Genomic DNA, 25,000 nt, shown 5'->3' with positions numbered 1-25,000 from the left:
TTTCCTTACGGCTCATAAATAGGTTATCAGAAAATAGAGGATTTTATTTTGTTTTAATTTTCCGCAAGGGACCTTTCGCTAACACGAATCGTTATACATGACACAATAAATAAATTAAACCCATAATATTTCTTCCCCTTCCTTGCTATTAATAGTAAACAGGACAGCTATGAATTCAGACAGGATTAAAATCGTTTTTTGATGTGGTTCCACTTTTTCGCTGAATGCGATTTCTCCTCATTTGTTGAAGCGGGAAACTTCAGAACTGCGGTCGCTGCTTGTGTATGTGTGTGTGTGTCTGTCTGTGTGTTGGTGTGTGTCTCTCTCTCTCTCTCTGTGTGTGTGTATGTGTGTGTGTGTGTGTGTGTGAGAGAGAGAGAAAGAGAAGAAACAATGCCAGATTGAAACCTCAGAGAGGTGTGTGAGTGTGTGTGCATGTGTGTGTGTGTGTGTGTTTGTGTTTGTGGGGCCTGGGGGGTGGATCAGAAGGGGGAATTTAGCGGATTTCACAAGATGGATATTATCAGAGGAGAAGACGGTGTTCGGAGCAGAGATTTGAGTAATTGGGCTGTTGCTGTAGCACATGGGATTGAGCTGGGGAGGAAAAAAGGAAAGAAAAAAATGCAATCAGATATCAAAAGGGCATCTGTGGTTTCCTTTTCAAAATAAACACTGAAATTCGAAAACAAATGCCAAACTGTCTAGTGTCTGTTTGTTTTCGAGGCATTTGTCGTGAGTGCCTTATGATGGATATCTTGGATCCGCAGACTGTGGTTATCATTCTTTTAAGTGTAAAATAAAGGTTGTCATAATAAAGAGATATCTTCCTTGTGCACTGCCAAAGAAAATCAGATATAGCTTTTCAAGAACCTCCAACTCAGTCTCACCACAGGACTAAGAGCAGTGTGTTTTGTGTGTGTGTGTATGTGTGTGAGTTTGAAAGAGAGAGAGAGACCAAAGTTAGCATTCGGTAACCGCTACCTTTAGTGGCACAACAAGGGGGTTCTTGCTCGTGCTCTGCCTTGTCCCAGAGGGGAGTGTCCGAGCCAGGCTTGGCTAAGCCACGAATGGACACGGATGGCCCAGTGCTCTGAGTGGGTGAGCTAGGGGAGCATCTGGCCACCACACTATCACTCTGTCTGTCACTCTCTGGCAGGGCAGACGTGTCTGAGAGATTGGCTCCATTAAGAAGGAGGCTGGTGGACAGGCAGGCATGGATGGACGGGACGGACAAGTGTCACACACAAAAAGAAACGTCCAAACATTTCAATGAAAGAGCCTAGTCTGGTCATTTGTGTTACTGAGGACATGCACGACCTTGTTTCTGAACCCCATGGCTCTGGAGGGTTTTGTGGGCCGCCTGACCCCCTTCTGCTGGCTGCTACCTCCGAACCCTACAGCAGCGTCCCCAACCCCTCTTTTGTTGTGTTCATCAATGGATGACTCAGTGCTGTCTGAGGCCGTAGCCGTAGTCCATCCTTGGGCCTGTAATTGCCCCGCTGGTGCATCCTGGGTAGGAGCGGGTAACGTGGGGCTGAGTAACATGAGGAAATGTTTCGAGACTAATCACCATGAGAATGGAGTCTTTCAGAGCGTGTGCGATTGTGCTGTCAGCGATCGAAGCTGATAATGATTGGGTAATAATGGCACATTGTCCGGCCGACCTGACCCAACCCGTGGGACTGGAGAGCTGGGCTGGGAAGGCGAGCTGGAGGTTTGCAAGTCGGGCCTTCTGGGCCAGGTCACATAAGGCCTTGGTTAACGTCTAGCTGCACGAATGGCCAATCTGAAGCCGGCTTTAATTGTCCGTGGTGTGCTCGTTCCACCATGTGTGCAGCCATTGTCAGGATGGCCTGGGTAGGAGTGCCTCTGTTCAGAATCACTCTCAGCTCTGTCTGAAGTGATGGAGTGCATTGTCCAGTGTTTGCTGTCCAGGGACAAGTCCTCCAATGTCATCCCTGAAAATAAAATAAAACAAAATCCCATAATTTAAATTGTTTTTAATGAAAGTGGCACACCAGGTTGTAGTAATGCTACCTCTGATACTGACATCAGACACATAGTAAAATGGCCATGTTGTATTTGTGAGCTGCTGTTCTGTGATACTGTGTTTGTGTGTGTCATTGCCACCACATGCATCTGTTTTTCTATTATGGTGTGTATTATGTTCATCGTACAACTGGTCTGTTATCCCTTCCTGTGATCAAGCCAATTGGGCTATTTTTGAAGAATTATAGATAAAATAATTTTGCTTTTTTAACTGATTTATTGAATGACAAAGATACAATCTTTGCAGAGTATTCATGGAGAGATTATTAAGCTATTTTTTAAATATGATTTTAATTGTTAAATATGTATGTGAGATGGCTTATTTAGGTGCACATCCCAGGTGAACTGTACGAGAAAATGAAACTGATATAATCAGTTGTTATTTATTTATTTATTAAATCAGATTAGGCAACAATGTTGCTTATTTTATGTGCCAGTTGAAGAGTGTTTGTGTGTGTGTGTGTGCACGTGTGTATTTACCAGCCAATACATTTTCAGAATAAATGAGCTGATATGTAGAAGACACATGCGATATGTGTGCAAGCAAAGAAATCATTTTTGTGCCTAGGAAAAACTGTAATTTTGTGATTTGCGACGCATGATTTAACTATGTGAAGAATATTTGTGGCCACATAATTGTGTGTGTGTGTATGTGTGTGTGTGTGTGTGTGTGTGTGTGTGTGTGTGTGTGCGCACATGTGCTCACGTAGGTCTGGATCAGGCAGAGGGAGGCTGTGTCTGTGGTTGGTGTTGACAGCTGTGGAGCGCGGCTCTGTGAATCCTCCTCCATATGTTCTGGGAGCATCACAGACAAGCGCACAAGCCTATTCCAAGCCCCCAGCAACTTGGCCTAGGGGCTCCATTTTACACTTAGATTCAGAACGTATGGCTCCTCTCATGCAACAGAAAGAGCTACATTTGCGCTTTATTGCATTGAAATCTTACAGCTAAGATTGGTTTATGGTGTGACTGTGTGTATGAGTGTGTGCCTGTGTGTGAACTTTGACAAAAACATAATTAATTTGCCTGACGACTGTTCCCTGTGCCTTCAAATCAAGCAATGTCCACCCACCATTTCTAGGGAGTGAGGGCTTTAGCTCCCCTGAGAAATATTCCTGTCCCTGCCTGTTGGAAACACTATTTTTTAATAATATCTACATCCATAGAACAAGACATATGTCTGTATGTCTGGGTTTTGCTTGTGCTTGTATTTGTGTGTGTGTGTGTGTGTGTGTGTGTGTGTGTGTGTGTGTGAGTGTGTGTGTGTGTGTGTGTGTGTGTGTGTGTGTGTGTGTGTGTGTGTGTGTGTGTGTGCTTATACATCGTCAAAGAAGGGGGAACGGCACCTAAAAAGGCGTAGGGAGCCATCTGCATAGGGCGGTGTGCCAGGGTCTTGCCAATGTGCCCAGACCACCTGGCCGTTGCGCCAGCCAAGTATGCCAGCCTGGGCCTCTCTTTTCTCCAGACTGATGCCCTCTCTAACTGCTTTGAAACTCGGTGGGCCTTGGAAACCAGCGATGCTGCGGATCCCTTGCCAGTAGCTTTGTTTGAAGTGAGACAGGCTGTGCCGCACAACCAAGACCAGACAGCAAACAGTGCCCCTTTCAGCACCCCAGAATACCCCCTCCCTAAAATACACACACACACACGCACACACACACACACACACACACACACACACACACACACGCACGCACACACAAAGGATTCACAAGCTCACTCACACGCAAATGTGCACAGACTTACACAGACACAGACATACACAGACAGACACAGATAGACAGACAGACAGCCACACACACACACACACACACACACACACACACACACACACACACACACACATACACACACACTCACACACACACACAAATAAATACACTGAAGCACACACACACACCAATAAATACATTGAAGCATGTACACATACACACACACACAAACACACACACACAAATACATACAATGAAGCACGTACACACACACACACACACTCACACACAGTCATAGGACAAACAGCCCTCCCAGTCACCTCTTTATTACCCTGAGCCTCTCTCAGCCTGGCTGCGTGACCACCATGCCTGTACCTGACTTCTCCACGTTCAGTGTACATTTCAGGGCCGTCCCTCTTCTCATCTCCCAAAAGTCTCCCTGTCTCCAATCCCCACCTCCGGCCCCCTCCACTGGGCCTTGGCCCACGCTCCCTGACAACCCTGGGAACGGGTGATTCAGGGCTGGCACTCCAGGGGCACAAACACTGGCAATGCCGCCCGCTAGGGCCTTTGTTCTGGCAGTGTGTGTCTGAATGTAAATGAGCACACACACTTGTGTCAGTTATTCACTAAACATTTTGTCATCGTTGACTGCTTTTGTCCAATATGCTTCTGCGTAATGTACCAGAACTATATCTAAATTGAAACGGATTTGGTTGTATTTATTTAAGTATGTGAAGGTAAGAAGGTATACTGAGATATTGCTTTGTATTTCTCAAGTGTTTGTAATAATTGAAACATCATGAGGTAATAGTCAATCAGTGTTTAAAATTAAAATATTGAATATATTTGAATATTTCTGCCTAAACTACATGTGTAGTCAGAGCAGTATGTGTCTTTTGTAGAAAAGCCTGTGAAACCGGGCAGTCAGCGCCCCCTCATTACCAGAGGATCGCTGCTATTGAGCAGCAGGAGGAGCTTCTCTGTGGCGTTCTTCTGTGAAAGCCTCTTGCCTTCATAGATACCACAAACCACTTGACCTCTGCTCCAGCGAGTGGTGCAGCCACACTCCTAATCTCAGGAATACCTAAGGGGAGAGAGAAAGCGCACACACACTACGAGACACAGTGTGTGAGATGTGTGTGTCTATGGAATGAGTAGTTGGAACAAAGACAGAGAAATAAGCAAGGCTGTGTCAGACAGAGAGAGAGAGAGAGAGAGAGAGAGAGAGAGGCAAAAATGAAGAGAGGGGGAGAGAGAGAGAGAGAGGGAGAGAGAGAGGCAAAAATGAAGAGAGAGGGAGAGAGAGAGAGGCAAAAATGAAGAGAGGGAGAGAGAAAGGGAGAGAGAGAGAGAGGAGGGCTGACGCAGGCCGTGTGGGCTGGGGCTGTAACAGGTAGTACCAGGCCCAAGCAGCTCAGGTACACCCAGTGGAAGACTAATTGATTACTGCGGGAACTGCAGGGTGATAAATAGCGCTGATGCATTGCCTCCTCTACTGAGAGATGAGGGGAAAGGCCGACTGAGGATATTCTGGTAAGTGGTCAGGGGAGGAGGGGAAGGAGGAGGCGCAGGAGAGAGGGAGAGAGAGGGAGAGAGAGAAAGAGAGAGAAGACACGGGGCTGACATTGAGATGTTGCTGCTGTTTTTGTGTGCAGGTGTGTGTGTGTGTGGGAGAGAAAGAGAGAGTTTGTGCATGTGTGTGAAGGTGTGTAAGTGTGTGAGAGTGTGCGCGTGTGTGTGTGTGTGTGTGTGTGCACTGGTGTCTTGTATTCCAAACCCATGAGTGAGGAGGATGTGGAGTGAGGTCCAGGCTTTGTTCTGAACACACTCTGACACTCTGTCCTAGTAGGTACAACTCAAGAACATTATGGTTCTGTTTTAATCTGCTGTTACAGTCTGCAGCCTGCAATCACACACTCACACACACACACACACACACACACACACACACACACACTCACACACACACACACACACACACACACACACACACACACACACACACACACACACACACACACACACACACACACACACACACACACACACACACACCTCCCACACACACACACACAGAGAGAGAGAGAGGCACGTTCATACCAGACACAAACACACATACACACACACACACACACACACACACGCTGCTGGGTGTGTATTATCTGGCTCAGACATCCTGCCTGGCGTTGGTGCAGGGGCTCCGATGGCTCTCAGAGAGAGGGAGATTCTGAGGGCCACTGCAAAAGAGGTGAGGGAGAGTAAATCTGGAGAAAGGCATCATTGGAACCCTAGTCGTATGACTGCTGCTTTCCTCTCCATTTTCCCAGTGCAGATCAATACACTGCTCAATGGGCTGCCCCTCACATTGTCCACAGCTCAACAAGCTCGGCCAGCTATTTATATATCTGCAAAATCATTCAATACTCTAAACCACTGGTTCTTTCTGATGTGAGTATGTGTATATAGTATGTGTGTAAATGTTTTCTATAGTATTATATTACACTGTGATTTGCTTTGACTTCCTATTTCATCCCCATTTCATGCTCCACTCATTCATCCTCTTAAAGGCTTTCTTCATGTTGTCCTTTGCATCCTTATTGTACCAGGTAGTGTTGAACGATGTATGATAAATATGTGATAAAGGCATAGGAATGAATGACTGTGTGTGTGTGTGTATGTCCGTGTGTCCGTCTTTGTCCATGTCTGTGTCCATGTCTGTCTGCGCTTGCGCTGGCACACGCATGAGCATGTGGTCAGGGCAGCTCTCCAGGCGGCTTTGGTGGGGCAACACCATGGGTAATCTGAGAGATGGGTCTCCCTGGTGACCTGATTGATTGTCCAACAACCTGCAGGCGGTACTGGACATTGTGCGCTCACGCTGTCATGGACTCCCACCAGTACACCATGTTGCAAAGCTTGCAAAAGTTCAGCATGTGTACACACAATCTCACTCTTTCTTAGTTAGTCATTCATTCATGCATTCCCAGTCTCATTCCACTTTGGAATATCAATTGAATTCAACTCAAGGTTGCTTTATTAGCATGACTGTATGTATAGTGTTCCCAAAGCACAAGCAAAACAGCATAACAAATGTTACAGTAACAATAAATATCACTATCATATCAGAATATCACTGCCGCAAACAAATATTCTACAATTTCATTCACCTTGTTTTGCTAGTGAATCCAATATTGCAGAAAACAGTAATAAAAAGAAAATCATTTATAATTTTAAAGAGTTACATGCAGCATAACTTTTCGCTGTAGTTCTACATGTCTGTTCAGCGTTCAAACTGCTATGATTTATTTGTACACACACAACTTAAAGCTGTAGTCATTGTGCCTGAGTCCCAAGTGAATGTGAATCGCTATTGTGTTTATCAAGTTAGTTTCGGATTTGACATATCATACTTTCACCCAGGACACTGTGTCCTGTTTCGCACACTTGGCACCTTGTTCACAGATAGATGGCTGGCGGCACTGCCATAAAGGAATTCCAGCTGACGTTCAAGTTTAGACAGAATAAAAGGACTGAAACCAACAGTATGCTTTGAGTACTTGGCGCTCAAGAGATGATGAAATATATGTCTTGTTACAAGTACTTGCAGGACGCTCTTTCTACTGTCTTTGGATGCATGACAGTTTGGGGCATTCAGTGTTTGTATGGGTGTGAGTGTGTGTGTCTGCGTGTGGGTGGGTGCATGTGTGTGTGTTGTGTTTTGACGCTGCGGCCCCTCTCACTAGCACCGTTTATGGGATCAGTGCCAGCTTCGTGTGATACACACAGAGAGAGCCAACAGAACGGACACATTTCCTTGTGTAAATTTAGGATGCAATCAAAAAATGGACCAACTCTGCTTTTAAACACTGAGGTTAAAGCAAGGATTGTGTACTTCACAGCAAGTTGGTGCAGGACCAAAAGTAAGCAGAAAGATGGGCCAAAAGTGTGTGACGGTACAAAATCCAGCACACACTCACACACTCAAGTAATACCATCCATTATGGTGCAATAATTATGGTAAGTGAGGCAGAACCGGATCAATATGGCAATTCATCAGCTGCTTTCCCAAACTATTCTGGTCGGGCTTATGTCATGCTGCAGCCAGTAGTGTCCTTCAGGGGCTCAGAGGCCCAGCTGCATGTCAAGGTTCCTTCCAGCCTAATCCACTTTCCCGGCCTGTACATTACTCCAGCAGAAACTCACACAATAGCCACACACACACACACACACACACACACACACACACACACACACACAGAGTTATTTACAAATACAAACACATGCACAAAACACGCTCTCTTTCTCTCTTTGTTGCTGTATTGTTAATCATGCTTTCATCAATTGATTTGCCGTTGCTGGTGGATCATAGCCACGGGTGAGCGGTTTTCTGGGTGCATCTGAGCCAACATCACACACACTGCCAATGTAGCTTCTGCCCAGTCCTGGACCGAAGTCCTGGCAACACACACACATGCACACATACATATACAGATCCTTCGTCAGGCTGCAGTTGCTGTGTCATAAATTTCTAATAGATGTGATGAATGCATATTTAACTCTCATTGCATTGGGTTTTATTTCAGTTTCAAATTTGAACACATATTACTGATCCAAATTCAGGGGCAATTTCAACACGGATTAGAGTACAAAAAGCCTGGCTGGCATTTTTCAGTGGCTAAATATTTAACTGTTCTTGTGTAAAAACTCTTAATTAGCTGTAGGAATGTAGAAATATTTTGCTAGATTGCATATTCTAGCTAAACACTCCTTCACTGGCTCAAAGTAAATTTTCTAGACATTCTCTTTTCTCGAGACATTTATATTTTAGCACATGCTCTAATGAAAATCTTGACTGATAATATAGTTAAATTATTTGTTATTTATTTTTTTAGTAAAATATTATACATATTTTACTTAGTGTTTTTGTCTTGTAGTATTGTGTCGATGTCAAATTTTCTATATGACGAATAAAATGGATAAGTTAGATTCCAGATGAATTTCTGTCATTCATTTTCTATTCTTGCTTTTTCTGTTCTTGTTTTCATTGTTGTCAGATGTATCATTCAACACCTCAGCTTGTTCTTGCATGGCTCATTGTTTTAGAAAGTGTTTCACTGAAGATGGCAACCGTTCCAAGGGATGGAGAGGGTACTTTTAAAATGGTTGCCAAAGCTTTTAAGATGGCTGCCAGGGCATTAGATTTGGAGGAGGGGCTGATGTGATACACTAATGCTAAATGTTATTGTTGATATCAACACATTATGACCAAATTAAGGCCATCTCTGTCTGTTCTCTAGTTGTGTGTGAATGTGTATGAGTGTGTGGGGGTGTGTCTCTGTTTGTGTATCTTCACATTCCTATTCCCTCTCTTTTAAATCAGAATGCTGTTGAACTTGGCAGTAAAGTTCTTGGCAACGACAACCCCTGTGTCATCCAACAATGGTAGCAGCTAACATGATTCTCTCAGCATCGCAGAGGCTGGCAAAGACAGTTTAGCAGCTCTACCCTGGGTAAGCCTCAGAGAGGCTCTGAGAAAGCAAAAGCAGAATATAGACAAAAAGAAAGCGAGTGAGAAGAAGAGAGGGTGACTAGCTTATACGTGGCGCGTTGGCAAGACAGTTGCCGTATTTGAATGGGATGCTTTTCTTTTTTATTAAAGATGGGTTTTTTTTGGTAATTAACCGAAGGGATTTGTTTGAGTTGTCATGGGCACGCTACACTGAAGAAGGCTGAGTGACTGTGGCTTTGACTGTGAGGTGGATCATTGTATTTTGGGTATTATGAAGAGGTGATGTGCTAAAATGGTGGTTGTGTGATCAACACAAAATGGAGGCTGCGAGGAGGGGCTAGCGTGAGACAGCCATCAGTGCGTTGGCAAGGATTTACTTCACTATGATGCTTTAGGGCGAAAACTACAATGCGCATGTGCTTTCCACACATCCCCTTCTTGGCAAAAGAAAATGAATGCTCAATTTACTTCTCCCTTTTTTTATCGAAATCTATGGAAACGACACAATTAATATGACAGTTAGATGTCACCTCTGTCGTTGTGTCACACCATCTCCAGACTTCGTCAGTTCTCCAGCACTAACAAAAGCACAAAAAGCGTGTATCTTAGCTTGTTTCTCTGTAGAGGAGATTGTGAGTGCAGGGGGCCACCGGAGCTGAAATGACAACCTACCGCCTTGGCTGGCACCGGTCAGAACCCGCCAGCGCTCTCAGACTGGAGCCAGGAGCTTGGACTCAGATCCTGTTCGCCCATTGAGCATAGTCTTTTTTTCCCTTTACGATTTCTTCTGTGTTGTCTTCAAGCGAATAAACCTCTGTTGCTTCGTCTGAATGGAAGTTGCCGAGCAGAATATTCATTTGCTACCACAAGCAATAAAAAACAAAACCTCAAATAAAAATTAAAAGGGAAATTTTAATGTCAGGCAATAAATCAAGTAAATACATTTTACTTCATCATGTAAAAATATCTGAAATGCTTATTTATGGTTTCAGTGAAATGAATAAAGTGCAAATGAAGATGATTTGTAGCAGCAGATATTGACTGACAGCATTTTGAAATTAAACTACTTATCATTTCATTTCATTACAGACTTAAAATATGCAATCAATAATTCTTTCAAATATAAAGGGAATATTTTAATACTTTTTCGTTTACATTAGATTTCAGATTATATTTGTCCGGTAAAATGATTTCCATTTAACAAATAGTTTGTTCAACTTACAGCCAAGCAATTATTTACACCAGATACTTTTTATTCTGTAATTGTATGTATTTAAATACTAATTATTATCCCAAGTCAAAGAAATCCTTCAATTTCTGCTCAATTTTGTAGATCAAGGCTTATTTGAAAGCCCTATATGGTGAGTGGTGGTGGTGGTAGTGATTGTGTGTGTGTGCATTTAAATATTTGTGTGTGTGTGTGTGTGTGTGTGTGTGTGTGTGTGTGTGTGTGTGTGTGTGTGTTTTGAAATGCATGTATGTGTGTATTTGTCTGCGTATTACTGTATTCACAGGTAAAGGTATGTGTATATAATTCAGTATAGTGTGTTTGTATACATGCGTGTGTGTGTGTGTGTGTGTGTGTGTGTGTGTGTGTGTGTGTGTGTGTGTGTGTGTGTGTGTGTGTGTGTGTGTGTGTGTGTGTGTGTGTGTGTGTGTGATTCCGGCTGTGGCTGGGGTAATACAGTAGCCGTTTCCAGTGGCCTGCTTGTGGAGGGTTTTCCTGCCCGATGAGAGGCAGCAGGCTGCAAAGCAGCGGCACTTTTGGCCATGAGCTTTCCCAGCTTGGCAAGAGTCTCCTAGAGTTTTTCAGACAGATAGTGACTGAGTGAGCCAAAGAGACAGACAGAGAGAGAGGCAGAGAGGGAGGGAGGGAGAGAGGGAGGTAGGAAGGGAGAGGGTAAATAGAGGGAGTTTGACATAGAAACAGAGCGAACTAGAAAGTAGTCTGCCAATGTGAATCTCCCTGTTTTTTTTTTTTTTATTTCTTGATGTCGCACTGCCAACATTATGGAGACTTTTCTGTTTTTTCCTCTTTGAGAAATAGGGGAAGGAGGTTATAAAGACTAGGCTTTCCTACCCACAAAATGATGGTTTGGTGTCAGTGGCCAGTGAGTCCATTTGCCTGGTGCCAGAGAAGGTGCAAATAGTATGCCTGTGTGTGTTTAGCTAATGCCTCCATGTTTACCCTTGTGGTTAGGCTGACGTGTTTATGTGTAGAAGTCAGGAGTTTGTTTTAAAAGGCTAAATTAGATTTAATCAGTGGGGCTGGTAGGCACATGGAGTTTGGAATGATCAGGCAATCATTTCCTCTGTCTCTGGTTGTAACAGTGTGATTTTTCACGGCACGCAACTCTTTGCCACATGCACTGTGGCTAGCCTTCTATGAGCTTGGGAGGTTTGTAGGAATTAGAGATTAGTAATAGAACAGAGTATCAACCACTACCACTACCCCACCTCTACCCACTACCCCACATCTACCCACCACCACTACCCACTACCCCACCTCTACCCACTACCACTACCCCACCTCTACCCACTACCACTACCCCACTGTGTATGTGATTTTGTTCTTTAGCTTTTTTGGTTCTCTATCTGGAAGGGTGGAACCGTACTACCTGGCGGACAGGTCCAGAACACACACTTGTGTTTTGTACACACGCAACTACACATTAACACACCTTCACACATACTCACTCTCACACACATTATGCATACACTTACATTCATGCCACTGGAGTCTATCATAAGGGCTCAAGGAAAACTGTGAATTACAGCTCTCACACGAACATAGACATACATACACACACACACACACACTTACAAACACAAACATACTTGATACACACCACTCCCAGCCTTCCCCACCCCGTGTCAAGGGTCTGGCTCTCTGAATATTTACAAAGATTAGATCTCTGGCAAATGATGGTCAAACTGACGGGGTCCAGCGCTGTCTCCCTGCACACAGTCCTCTCCTTCAGGGAACCAGTATCAGCAGAGGTCAGCCGTCTGGTTGTCCACAAGCCCACAAGATGATTCTCCCTCCAAGGAGTGGATTCCTATTGTCCTGTGTGTGACACAAGGAGATTGTGTTCTATATTGTGTGAGGAGGTGTGTGTGTGTGTGTGTGTGTGTGTGTGTGTGTGTGTGTGTGTGTGTGTGTGTGTGTGTGTGTGTGTGTGTGTGTCTGTGTGTGGTGTGTGCTAGTGTGTGAGAGGCTTCCACCTATCCCGGAGCGGTCTGTGCCGTTACCATGGCGAAAGAGAGGAACCAGACAAAGGGAGGAAGTGTTGTGCTGAGGCTGGTGGAAGTGCTCCTCTCAGCAGTGTGCTTTTCCAATCAGGCCCAGACCCTGTGTGTGATGGGACCACATCCACCAAGAGGATAAGACACAGGTCGCAACAGTTGCTCCAAGCGCACTGCATCTGATTTCAAGAAAAAAACGCTTGTTTGCTTTTCTCCATATTATTTCCTTGTGTTTGTATTTTCGTTTATTTTTTGTCAGGCATACTGTAAGGGTTACACACAAAAGAGATGATTTTTTATGTGTCTGTCACCCCACACCTCCCCACCACACACACACACACACACACACACACACACACACACACACACACACACACACCACACACACCACACACACCACACACACACACACACTTCAGAACCATTTCAGCTCACACAGACTCTTGACCCACTCTAGAGTTTTCTGTTATTCCACAGTGAGGCTATGGGAGGTCACAATACACATTAGATCCCTGACAGCCTCAACTTCTCTCTCCCAGCCAAGCTATTTAGAGAGAGAGAGAGAGAGAGGGAGATAGAAAGAGAGAGAGAGATAGAAAGAGAGAGAGAGAGTAAATTGAAGGCGGCCCCAGGGCTGTATATTCCACCTCATCCCCAAGGGAATGATGGGATTCTGCTTCTTTCTGTCTTCCTGGGAAAAGGCCAAGAACGACTTTTCTGTCTTTCTCCCTTTCCCTCCCTCCCTTGTTCCCGCTCTCTCTCTCTCTCTTCGCTTCCCTCTCTCTGTCCTCTACTTTTTTCATTTCCTGGAAAATGCGGTTCATATCAGGAGAGTCTGCAGGCTGGAGTAGGATAAGCAAATGAGAGGCCGCTGGGTGCAAAGGCAACACACTCAGGCTGGTCCCTATATGCATGTGTACACAAACCCAAGCTAAAGCTCCAGAACCATTTTTAAAACAAGCCTCATCTCCCTTCTATTTTAAAACCTCCTGTCTTTCTGTTGTGCTGGGCCATTCATTGCAGTGCAAGCACAAGCACAAGTGCTCTGTTAGTTTGAGAAGCTCCACTGATCAGGCCAGATGCCAAGTGTGTCTTCTGCATCCTGCATGCAAGGATGTGTGTGGCACCAGCACAGCTTTAAAATAGAGCGCCACTCACTTACCCAATGCTCCCCCATGTGTGTGAGCTGGAATGGTTCTGAAGTCACACACACACACACACACACACACACACACACACACACACCCCCTGGTGAGGGGCAGACGAAGCCTTGTGTGCACTTGTGGTGTCATGCTGTCTGATAATGATATCTCAGTGCAGACTCCGGCCTCGCAAAGGATGTGTGTGATTTCTGGCGGCCTGGAATGTCACTCTTTGTCTTTGGCGTAACAGTAGCTGTGTCACGGCTGGCAGGACGCACTGCCTGCACTGTAAGCATATCCACTTGGACTCAGAGTTGTTTTTATTTCATGAGACATGGCCATTTCTAGATGTTTTTGGTGTGTATCTCACTATTTTACTTCTTTATAGTTATTTCCATAGGCCACAAAACCCACTGTAGCCAAAACTATTTTAAAAAGCTGCACTGATGGAGAGAAGTGACAGATGGCTAGTGTGTGTGTGTGTGTGTGTGTGTGCGCGTGTGCGTGTGTGTGCGTGTGTGCGCGTGTGTGTGCGTGCGTGTGTGTGCGTGTGTGTGTGTGTGTGCGTGCGTGTGTGTCCATGTGTGCATGTGTGTGTGCGTGTGTGTGTGCGTGTGCGTGTGCGTGTGTGTGTGCGTGTGTGTGTGAGCCCTCCAGTTGTCTCAGCTGTATTGGCCCACTCTCGTGTCGTCTGGTCTCCTTTCTCTGGTCTGTCCCTCTGTCCTCTCTTCTACTCTTCTCAACCATGTCTCTGTTTATGTTTGCAGTAACAGATAGGATCCGTACACTCCCACTGTAATACTATCCTGTGTTGCGCACCCCCTTCCCTTCCCCCAATCGCCACCATTCGCGGAAAATACAAAAGTAAACAGCCTGCACTCCAGGAGGAAAGAAAAATAGCAGGCGAGCAATATGCAGGCGTGCAGATGAGAAGCAGAAGGGTCCTGTCTAAACATGGCCCTTATTAAATATGGAGTGACGCAAACGCCAGAGGAGAGGTCAAGGTTACTTCAAACATTAGCCAGAGGTGGGGCCAGTGCAGCCCCTCCCAGCACTGCAGCTAGCCTCGTCTATCTAAGGAATGAGGCTGCTCTCTCAGAGAACTTGAGTGCGTGTGTGATGAAGTGTCTGCACAACACCCGCTACGAGACATGGAGAGACATGGCCCTGGCTGAAAACAAGCGAACATGGTGTGAGAGTGTGTGTGTGTGTGTGTGTGTGTGTGTGTGAGGTTGTGTGTGTGCGTGTGTGTGAGGTATGTGTGTGTGTGTTGTCTGTGTATGGATGTAGATCTCTTAAGAAATCAGTCGTGTGTTTATCTTGTCATTCCTGAAGGCTGCTGTTATGTGTCTCTAGCCTCTGATGTAGTGATGGAGCGCTCTGACAATCCTCAGGCCACTGCAGGGTACAGCAGGGGCCGAGGGGGGCCACAGGAATGCCAAATTAATTCCTAAGCTTTTTTTTTGTTGAGAATTTGCAACATCTTTTTATATCAAGCCTGGTGGGAGGAAGGCAAGGACGGATAGAAGGAGTGGAGAAGAACAGGGAAGAAAATGAAAAAAAAATGGATGAGAGAGGGAGAGAAAAATCTGGAGACGATACTTGTGAAAACAATAAGCCAATCCCTCCAGCTTCACCTTCCATTGATGGCTCAGAAAGGCGCGTTTGTATTTCTAAATTAAGTTTCTGCCTCCTTTTATTGGGCAGCGTGTTCCTGAGCCCAGTGTGTAAAAGCCCTTTTGAAAGTGGGGTTTTAGCGCACAATTGGATTACAGCAAGGCTTTCTGTGAGAACGCGGCGGGTTCAGCCACTGAGCTGGGAGCCCTACAGATGGTTTTGTGCATGCATAATGAAACAGGCCAGGAGGGGTCCCCCAAAGTCACAGCTCCAGCCCATGAGAGAGGGAGAGGGGGGTGGGGGGGGGAACAGGCGCGAGCAGGCAGGCCATGGGCAACCGCAACACCACTCCCACCACCCCGCCACCGTGACACACACACACACACACACACACACACAGCCCTGCAGGCAGCAAGTCCCCTTAGTCATCCAGAGCAGGAAGGGGAGCCCCTAACGATCTAATTAGGAGCCAATTCAGCCGGCACCCAAGACTCACCAGCCGCACACTCTCAGAGAAGTCCTGGTGCTTCTGCTTCTGCTGTTGCTGCAGCCGCCCAGGACCTTTTGTGCCGCTCTGCCTTACTGCACAGCACAGGGAGCTAATCAATGTGTTAGCAATGTAGAACTAGCCACACGCTTAAGCCCAGGCACATACTGTCCTTATCAAGGAAGATATAGATGATTCAGGTCTGACATAAATCTTTACAAAAGTGGTGCAACAATTACCTTTCAGATTTAGATTCGCAGAAAAACTTTTTGTAAGCATGGTGTATTTGAGATGGGCTTACACCCACATATACACTCTCAGCACCTCACCCCACCCCCCACCATACACTACCCTTGTTCTTCATGTTTTTGTGAAAGTGTGAGAACAAAATTGGAGATAGCTGGGGCCTATCCCTCCTCTATTAGACTGTAGCAGAAAGCGTTGGCCGTTGACAAGTTCTTTAGGAGCTTTAGCTCCTCTGAATGGTCCTGTTTGTGCCGGCTACTTTACTTGTTTGTTGTTTAGTGTCTCTTTTCTCTTTTTGTTAGTTGTTTGTTCCTGGCGGGATTTTTTTTTTCTCATTTGGCCCCCTCTGCCCCTCTTGCTCTGAGGACCCTCAACAGGGGGTCGTGCAGATGTGGCTCCCAGAGTCTGCGTCTCACGTCTCATTTGCATATTTAATTAGCGAGGGGAGCCGCGTGAGAGCGTTCAGGGTTTGAGGAGTGGGCAGAGGGGGGTGGGGGTTGGAGGTGGGGGCAGCAGGCAGACTGTGTGAAAGTGCCCCCCCACCTACACCCAGCACCCAGACGTGCCCCCCTCTCCCCGGCTAACACCCTGCTTTCACATATCTCTTAGCGGTTGCTGGGGAAGGCCTTTTTGTTCCCCCGGCCTCCAGATTGCTTTTGTTTTAAGCTGTTGATGCAGACTGCCACGCTGAGCAGCATGCAAACAAGTCCCTAAATTGTTTACTTTGTCTGGAAAGCACAGCCAAACTTTTTTTTCCCTTTGCTCTCGCTTTCATTCTCTGGGTTTTGGTTTTGCGATTTACGCTACACTTTTTGTTCACTTTAGGTGGCTTCCCTTCCCGCCTTTTTTCTTCGTTTTGTTTCACTTAAATGCGTCTTTTGTCCTTCTTTAAGTATACTGTCTGTGACTGTTTTGTCTGAAGGACCTCTTCTTTAAATGTAGAGGTGGCTGGCCGTTAATGGGTTTTGCAGTAAACAAACCTAGACATCACAATGCTCACACATGTATAGTAGAAATGGTCACATTTTTGTATACAGAATTCAATACCAAAAAGGAGCTTTTGAATCATCAGTTCTCATCCCTATTGTACCCGTAAAACAAAGGCTCAAATTAAAAAAATAAATTGCCCTGCAAACATTGAATTCATTGGTATTTATCAAGCTCGTCAGCTCCAACTTAAAACCTCGCTTTTGGAATTGTGGAGCGTGAATGAGCTTCTGATCTTCGGCGCATCTCTCGATCATGACAGAACTGTGACTCATAGATCTGAGGCTGGCGGCTTCATGGTTTCGAGTGGATATCAGTAATATTTCTCCCACACCAACTATTTCATCTGCAGTGGAGGAATCAATACAAGGCCAGCGTTTAAATCATCTGAGGGGTGTGTTTCTCTGCCATCTCTTGGCAGCAGCAGAAACAGGGGTTTTGAGCAGGCTAGAGTAGGTGAGCCGACTTGTTTTGTTCCTGTTCCACTCTCTGCTATCAGTGCCATGGCAGCTAATGGGCACTGTTAAACAGCACTTGCTGGGAAAATTTGCCCATCAAATTTACAGGTTACTTTTATGAGGGACGCAGTAGACTGAGGTTGCGAGCGATATGCAGACAGATTGATTTCCGCAAGGTGCTGTGCATGCCAGCAGTGCAGTTGACATAAAAATATATCCCCCCACCACCATGACACATTTGTTTTCTCTCTCTCTCTCTCTCTCTCTCTCTCTCTCTCACAAACACACACACACACCAATATTATGCATATGCAAACATTTTGTACATTTCCATAAACATACATAGAGTGTGCTGGTTGTCAACATAGTAGGGCCCACTAGTATTCTCACTGAGCATTTCCCTGTGGAGGGAGTCACTCATATGCACTCATGGATACATGGACTGCATACAGTTTGAAAGTATCAAAGAAATATAGTGGCCAAATTCAGAACATGCCTTTATAGGAATGAGGAGCAAACATGGAAAGGGGGAAAGAGAGAAAGAGGAGTGTAATGAGGTAAATGGAAGACAGGAGAGGGGGATGTCCTTCAGACTCCCTGCAACAAATGTGCAGGTGTTTGTGTATGTTGTATGTTCATGTGTATGTTTTTTACATTATTTGCGTAAATGTGGTGTGTATGCAGGATTCTGGGTGCTTGTGTGTATGTGTGTGTTGATGGGTGGGCTTGTGTGTGTGTGTGCTGGTGTCTGCCAGTCTGCTGTCGAAGCATCTCAGTGTGGTGGCAGGCCGTCCCGTCTGCATCGATCCGGGATCCCAGCGCCCTTCCCAGCTGGAGACTCTGGAATCTTGTTTCACTTGGAACGCCGAGCACAGCGGCCAGACTCCTTTAGCGCTCCTCACAGTCCCGCTGTTCCACGAGACTCAGCACGTCCAAGCTCACACTCACACTCACACACTCCACACTGGCTAATAGGGAATAGGTGTAATGAATTTTAAATCTTAGAAATGATCATGTACAATATGTACAAAAAGTTGTGTGTCTGTGTGTGTGTGTGTGTATGTGTGTGTGTGTGTGTGTTTTTGGTGATGTCCTGTCTAACCGAGGCTTCTATTTGTCTCTTTTTCACAGAAGCAACACAGTCTGAGAGTCCAAACCAACCCAATGAGTCCGACATCAAGGATCAGCCAGAAAATGGTGAGTTTTTGACACAAACACACAGAAGACATTTTTAATGTGATATGATATAATTGCGTGTTTATTTTGTCTGTCTGTCTGTGTGTGTGTGTGTGTGTGTGTGTGTGTGTGTGTGTGTGTGTGTGTGTTTTGTGTTTGTATTTCAATGTGTGTGTGTGTGTGTGTGTGTGTGTGTGTGTGTGTGTGTGTGTGTGTGTGTGTGTGTGTGTGTGTGTGTTTGTATTTCAATGTGTGTGTGTGTGTGTGTGTGTGTGTGTGTGTGTGTGTGTGTGTGTGTGTGTGTGTGTGTGTGTGTGTGTGTGTGTGTGCATGCGCGTGTGAAGAGGAATAGCAGGTCTTTGTTGTCCTGGCTTCACATATTTGTCTAAAGAGCAATGTTTAAACTGACTCTTACCCACTCATTTACACCCTCATACACCAAATCACTCAGATAGTCGTTCTCTTGCACTGGCACACACACACACACACACACACACACAACACACACACACATTGGGAGTATACTTCCTGCTGTGGACTCAAAATATGTGTGAGGATAGTAGGCATGCAAAAGACCCAAGGGAAGCGATTACTCTTAAGAGGATTGCATAAAACTGGGAATTCAGAGAGACTAGGCAAAAGGGGAGAGAGAGAGAGAGAGAGAGAGAGAGAGAGAGAGAGAGAGAGAGACGGAAAGATGAAAAAATGAGTTTGTGAACATCACTGGTAGTAGTAGGTAGTATTTGTCATAAAAAGTCTGGGTCTTTGTGGATGTGTCTTGTGAGATGGAGAAAGACTCAGAGAGGAGCTGGAGAAACACAGAAGGAGCGTCCATGTGTGTCTGTGATTACTGTATGTCAGTCTAAGGCCTGTCTCCAGAGACACATTTCCCTGTATGTCAAGTCAAGCGTGATTACAGACATGAAAAGTACACATCAGCATAAAGCAGTGACGTGCAGCTCTGCTTCAGCTCTGAAGTTATGATAGAGAACAGCGTAGCCCCCGAGTGGTGCCGCTCAACATCTTCACTCTTCTCAGCCCCTCCATCCCTTGTGTGAGCGCAGACTGGCTATTCTGGATATCCGGAACATCAGGGTGTCCTTTGTCCTCTGTAAATTAGGATTTCTGAGCACGTGTGTGTTGGGGGAAATGGGTGAGTGTGTATGCTGGAGTGTGCCACAGAGATGGCCCTGTGAACTGTCGGATGGCCTGGCCACTCTTCTGAGCTGTTTATGTAGATTAGGCCACACAGGCGGATGAGCTGCTGGTTCATCACTCTCTGTCCCATATGTAGCTCAGGTCAATCCCCCCATGTGCTCTTTCATCTGTTTGGTCTGTCTGTCACTCAGGCTCTCTTTTCTGTTGCTGTCTCACTCCTTATCATTCTCTTTCTTTCTCTCTCTCTCCCTCTCTCTCTCTACCTCTCTCTCTCTATCTCTATCTCGCTCTCTCTCTCTCTCTCACATACACACACACAAACACATACCTTGCATGTTGGACAAAAATGCACTTTCATGCACACTATTCACACACACACACACACATACACACACACACACACACACACACACACACACACACACTCTCAGGCGCGCGCTCTCTGTCCTCTGTCCCCTTTTTGAACTGAAGGTCACTGTCCTGCATGGTTCTGTCATGCAGGGAGTCACATAATCACTCCATAAATGTCTGCATGTTTTTTTTTTTTTTGATTTTGGAGAAAAAAAATTTGATTTAATTTTTTGAACAGAAACTCCATCCATCTGTTGTTTGACTGTTGCGCTGCACTGAGCTGTGATTCAGAGGATTATTTTCTCTTATGACCCAGCCCTTACACACATACACACACATTTTTGCCTGTGTACAATTACTCTCACGCACACATACACACACAAGCTCACATGTTCACATGCAATACTGTACACATGCTAGGCCCACTAACAAACATACACAAGCACTACATAGAGGGCAAGCCAGGACTGTCCTGTCCTCAACTCTCCTGTTCCTCTTTTCTGTGTTGTCTTTGTCCTCTTCCATCTTCTTCTGTGGCATACACATCTCTCACAGCAGTAATTAGGAGCATGTGGAGGGAGGAGAGGCCAGTCCCAGGTCCAGTTGTATGTTCTGCTCGACTGACTGGGAGTGAGAGCACAGACACATGCTGAGGAGCGCCAGGCGATTGTCTCGCTCTCTAGGCCACGTAGAGGTGAAGCCAGGGGGGCTGGGCAGCCTATAGCCCTCCTGCTGTCCGCCTTTAGAAACAGGCTTTTATTTGAAGCAATTGTGTGTGTGTGTGTGTGTGTGTGTGTGTGTGTGTGTGTGTGTATGTGTGTGCGTGTGTGTGTATGTATGTGTGTGTGTGTGTGTGTGTGTGTGTGTGTGTGTGTGTGTGTATGAGTGGGAGGGGACTGTCCCTTGGACCTCAGCAGACACCGCTGGTGTGACCTGAACTTGAACTGGTTTGAATAGCGCAGGTCGTGGTGTGGCCTGCAGACACCAAGTGCGTGTGTCCACACGCAGACACACACACAAAGTGATAGCACCTCACACACCCTCACCTCTGTCCCCACGCCTCATTTCATCACTCTTGTTCCTCTAGTCTTCCCCCTTTCTCTCTCTCTCTCTCTCTTTTTCTCCCCTCCTCTGTTGTCGTCCTAGTGCAGGAATACATGACTAGCCTTTTCTTCTTTTTTTGTCGGAGTGTTGTTTTTCCTGCTAAACCTTGACCCCTGTGCTCTGGGCTACGTGCGTTTTTACAGAGTGGAGTTGTGTCTTTCGGGGACAAGGGGCTGTGCTTACACAATTCAGTCGGCGAGATAAGGCCAGAGGATATCCTCTCCTTTACACCCTCCTCTCGCCACATACACACACACACACACACACACACACACACACACACACACACACACACCTACACAGTGGCTTGGTTGTAGTGTATACGTACGCTAGTGGAGCAGAGGAGCAGGAGGGAGTGAGAGCAGGAGCGAGTCTTCCTCTAGAATATCTGCACACACCAAACAAACACCAAACACACACCAAACACACACGGAACACACACGGAACACACACCAAACACACACCAAACACACACCAAACACACACCAAACACACACGGAACACACACGGAACACACACGGAACACACACCAAACACACACCAAACACACACCAAACACACACGGAACACTTAGGACAGGAGCGCTGGGAAGGGCGGCCCCTCCCCTCCACACAACCCTGACACAGTTCTACCCTGTTACTATGGGTTAGGCTCTACACACACACACACTAACGCACACACTCGCACACACATGCACACACGCTCACACTCACTCACACTCCTGCATGCACACACACTTGCTTGCCTGCTTGTGGTTCAGTGGAACTTTTTCCCCTGCTGGCCAATAGGGGTATTTCTGTTCTGCCTGTTGGTACACTGGAAGTTTGTTCGCTCTCTCTCCCTTCCTTCTCTCTCTCTCTCTTTCTCTCTCTTTCTCTCTTTCTTTCACACACACAACTACACACACACACACACACACACACACACACACACACACACACACACACACACACACACACATACACACTTATTCTCTCTGTCCCACTGCATTACTTGTGAAAGGCGAGCTCACAAGCCCCTCCTTCCTCCCTCTCTCTCTCTCTCTCTCTCTCTCTCTCTCTCTCTCTCTCTCTCTCTCTCTCTCTCTCTCTCTCTCTCTTCCCCCCCCTCTCTGGAGGCTAAGCAGTGCAGTGGACACAGCTGGGAGTGATTTATCCCTGTTGAGATATAGAGGCCCTGCCCCTGCTCTCTCCCAACCTCCCTATATGAGGCACTCATGGAAATGCCCTCAGTGAACCCGCTCTGCATATGCTCCCTATACTGAGCCTCATTGACCATGGCTGCTCTCTCTCTCTCTCTCTCTCTCTCTCTCTCTCTCTCTCTCTCTCTCTCTCTCTCTCTCTCCCTCTCCCTGTCTCTCTTTCTTTGCTGCGAACAAACTGGAGATTTAGGCTCACACTTAGGCTCCATTGCGTCACCCCACGTGTTTTCCAAGTAATTGTGCGCCTGGATCCTGTGTGTGTGTGTGTGTGTGTGTGCATCTCTCTCTCTCTCTCTCTCTCTCTCTCTCTCTCTCTCTCTCTCTCTCTCTCTCTCTCTCTGTGTGTGTATGTGTGTGTGTGTTTGTGTCTGTAAGCCTGAGTTCTACTACTTGTGGGACTGGCTGTTGTGTCACAGTGTACACAGCTGCATGGAAACTTTGACTCTCTTTCTCTCTCTCTCTCTCTCTCTCTCTCTCTCTCTCTCTCTCTCTCTCTCTCTCTTTCTCTCTCTCTCTTTCTGACTTGCTCTGTACTGTACATTTTCTTTCACACTCTTCCGCCCCCTTTCTCTCTTTCTGTCTGCCTTTCTATCTCCCTTTTGTTTTGTTTTTTCTCTCTTTCGATCCGTCTCCACTGTTCTCTCCGTCCCCCTCCCCTCTGCCTCAATCTCAGGGGCATCTGTGCAGGGCTTTGCTCTGGGTCCACATGCGTTTAGCTAGTGTCAGCAGTTTGGCCTGCAATGAGCCATAGATATTACCCCTTCCCCTGCACCACATGCTTTTTTTATTTATTATTCCGCTGGTCCACATGCTGTAGGTCTCAGACCCGGCCTGGTGCGGCCACATTCATTTCTGTCGTTGGTTTTATGGCTCCGACTGCAGCGAGCAGCACAGAGACGCTGTAATGGGAACATCACTTCTTTTTCAACATTCCTCTTGTCTCCTCCTCTCACGCTTGTGGAAGACAAATCTCACATCAGCCAACATCGACCATGACACCATCAGCCCAGACTGCTGGTGTGCTGCAGTCCCTGTTTTTTTTCACATCCAAGTCAGATCAGAAAGCGATACTTATTTATAGTTTATTTGTTATAGTTATAACATGGTGCATGTATGTTGTGTGCAGTTCCATAGCTTGTGTGTGAATGTGTTCTGGTCACTCACTGTACTCACTGTACATTTGACAGTAAGTATGTGTGAACAGAGACCATTTGACCAGTGGCACTAGCAGTGTGTGTGTGTGTGTGTGTGTGTGTGTGTGTGTGTGTGTGTGTGTGTGTGCGTGTGTTTGTCTGTCTGTTTGTCTGTCTGTGTATTCAGAGACTGTTAATGTTGTGTTTTAAGTGAATGTGAGTGTCTGCCTGACTGTGTTTGTGTGTACCAGTGAGAGCCCGGCAATAACACCCCCAACACACACACTCCTAACTCTCTCTCTTTCTCTCGCACACACACACACACACACACACACACACACACACACACACACACACACACACACACACACACTCCAGTGCTCAACCCTTTATCAGTGTAGAAGACCTGGGGCAGGTGCTGCTGGATCAATAGGTGCTGTAATTAGGGTCTGTCTGATGGAAGCTACAGGACACTGGCTCTGTTGCCATACGGGACTGTTACAACTGAGTGCACACCTAGCCACACACACATGCACACACACACACACACACACACACACACACACACACACACACACACACACACACACACACATATATATATATACACACACACACACACACACATGCACACAGTGACATTGTCCCCCAAATTGCACACACAAACTGTACTGTGTACACCCATACACAAACACATAACGGTGTCATTTCATTTAATGTGTCCATGTTTAATGTAACCGTGTACAGCCACAAACACATCACACACAGTACTGCTAGAGTGGAAAGCACGGTGTCTCGCTAGTGCTGTTCAGTGTAGGCTGTGTAAACATGTAACTCTTAGAAGTGCGCCAGATTTCTGACACGCTGTGTGGTATACTGTAGCGTGTGTGTGTGTTAGAGAGTGAGAAAGAGAGAGCAAGAATGTTTGAATATGTGGACTGTCTTTTCTACATGTGGATGCATGTATGTGCATGTATTTGAATGCTCATGTATATGTCTGTGCATTCCTGTGTTTGTGAAATGTGTGTGTGTGTGTGTGTGTGTGTGTGTGTGTGTGTGTGTGTGTGTGTGTGTGTGTGTGTGTGTGTGTGTGTGTGGCAAGGGTCCCACTGTTACACGACACACCCTAGGGATCCATTCCAGATGTGCTCTGCCCTCAGTGTTACCCTACATTCCACCTCCGCCCATCATCTCCTGGGATGCAATAATGTGTGCGCATGTTGATCTGGGTGAGAGAGAGAGAGTGTGTGTGTGTGTGTGTGTGTGTGTGTGTGTGTGTGTGTGTGTGTGTGTGTGTGTGTCTGTGTCTGTGTGTGTCTGTCTGTGTGTGTGTGTGTGTGTGTGTGTGTGTGTGTGTGTGTGTGTGTGTGTGTGTGTGTGTCTGTGTGTGTGTGTGTGTGTGTGTGTGAGAGAGAGAGAGA

General features: G+C 46.1%; 1 protein-coding gene across 1 annotated transcript in view; it reads left to right on the top strand.

The window, feature by feature from the left end:
- nfia (nuclear factor I/A) overlaps positions 1-25,000 on the top strand; it is a 111,886-nt gene that overhangs the window by 51,329 nt on the left and 35,557 nt on the right. Inside the window, 1 exon segment of the mRNA XM_048251871.1 lies at positions 18,588-18,653. Within this exon segment, the coding sequence (XP_048107828.1) occupies positions 18,588-18,653 (66 nt within the window).

The sequence above is a fragment of the Alosa alosa genome, chromosome 9 (genome assembly GCF_017589495.1).
Source record: "Alosa alosa isolate M-15738 ecotype Scorff River chromosome 9, AALO_Geno_1.1, whole genome shotgun sequence".
NCBI lineage: Eukaryota > Metazoa > Chordata > Actinopteri > Clupeiformes > Clupeidae > Alosa > Alosa alosa.
The sequence above is the reverse complement of the archived record's forward strand: the minus strand, read 5'-3'. Positions and strand labels throughout refer to the sequence as shown.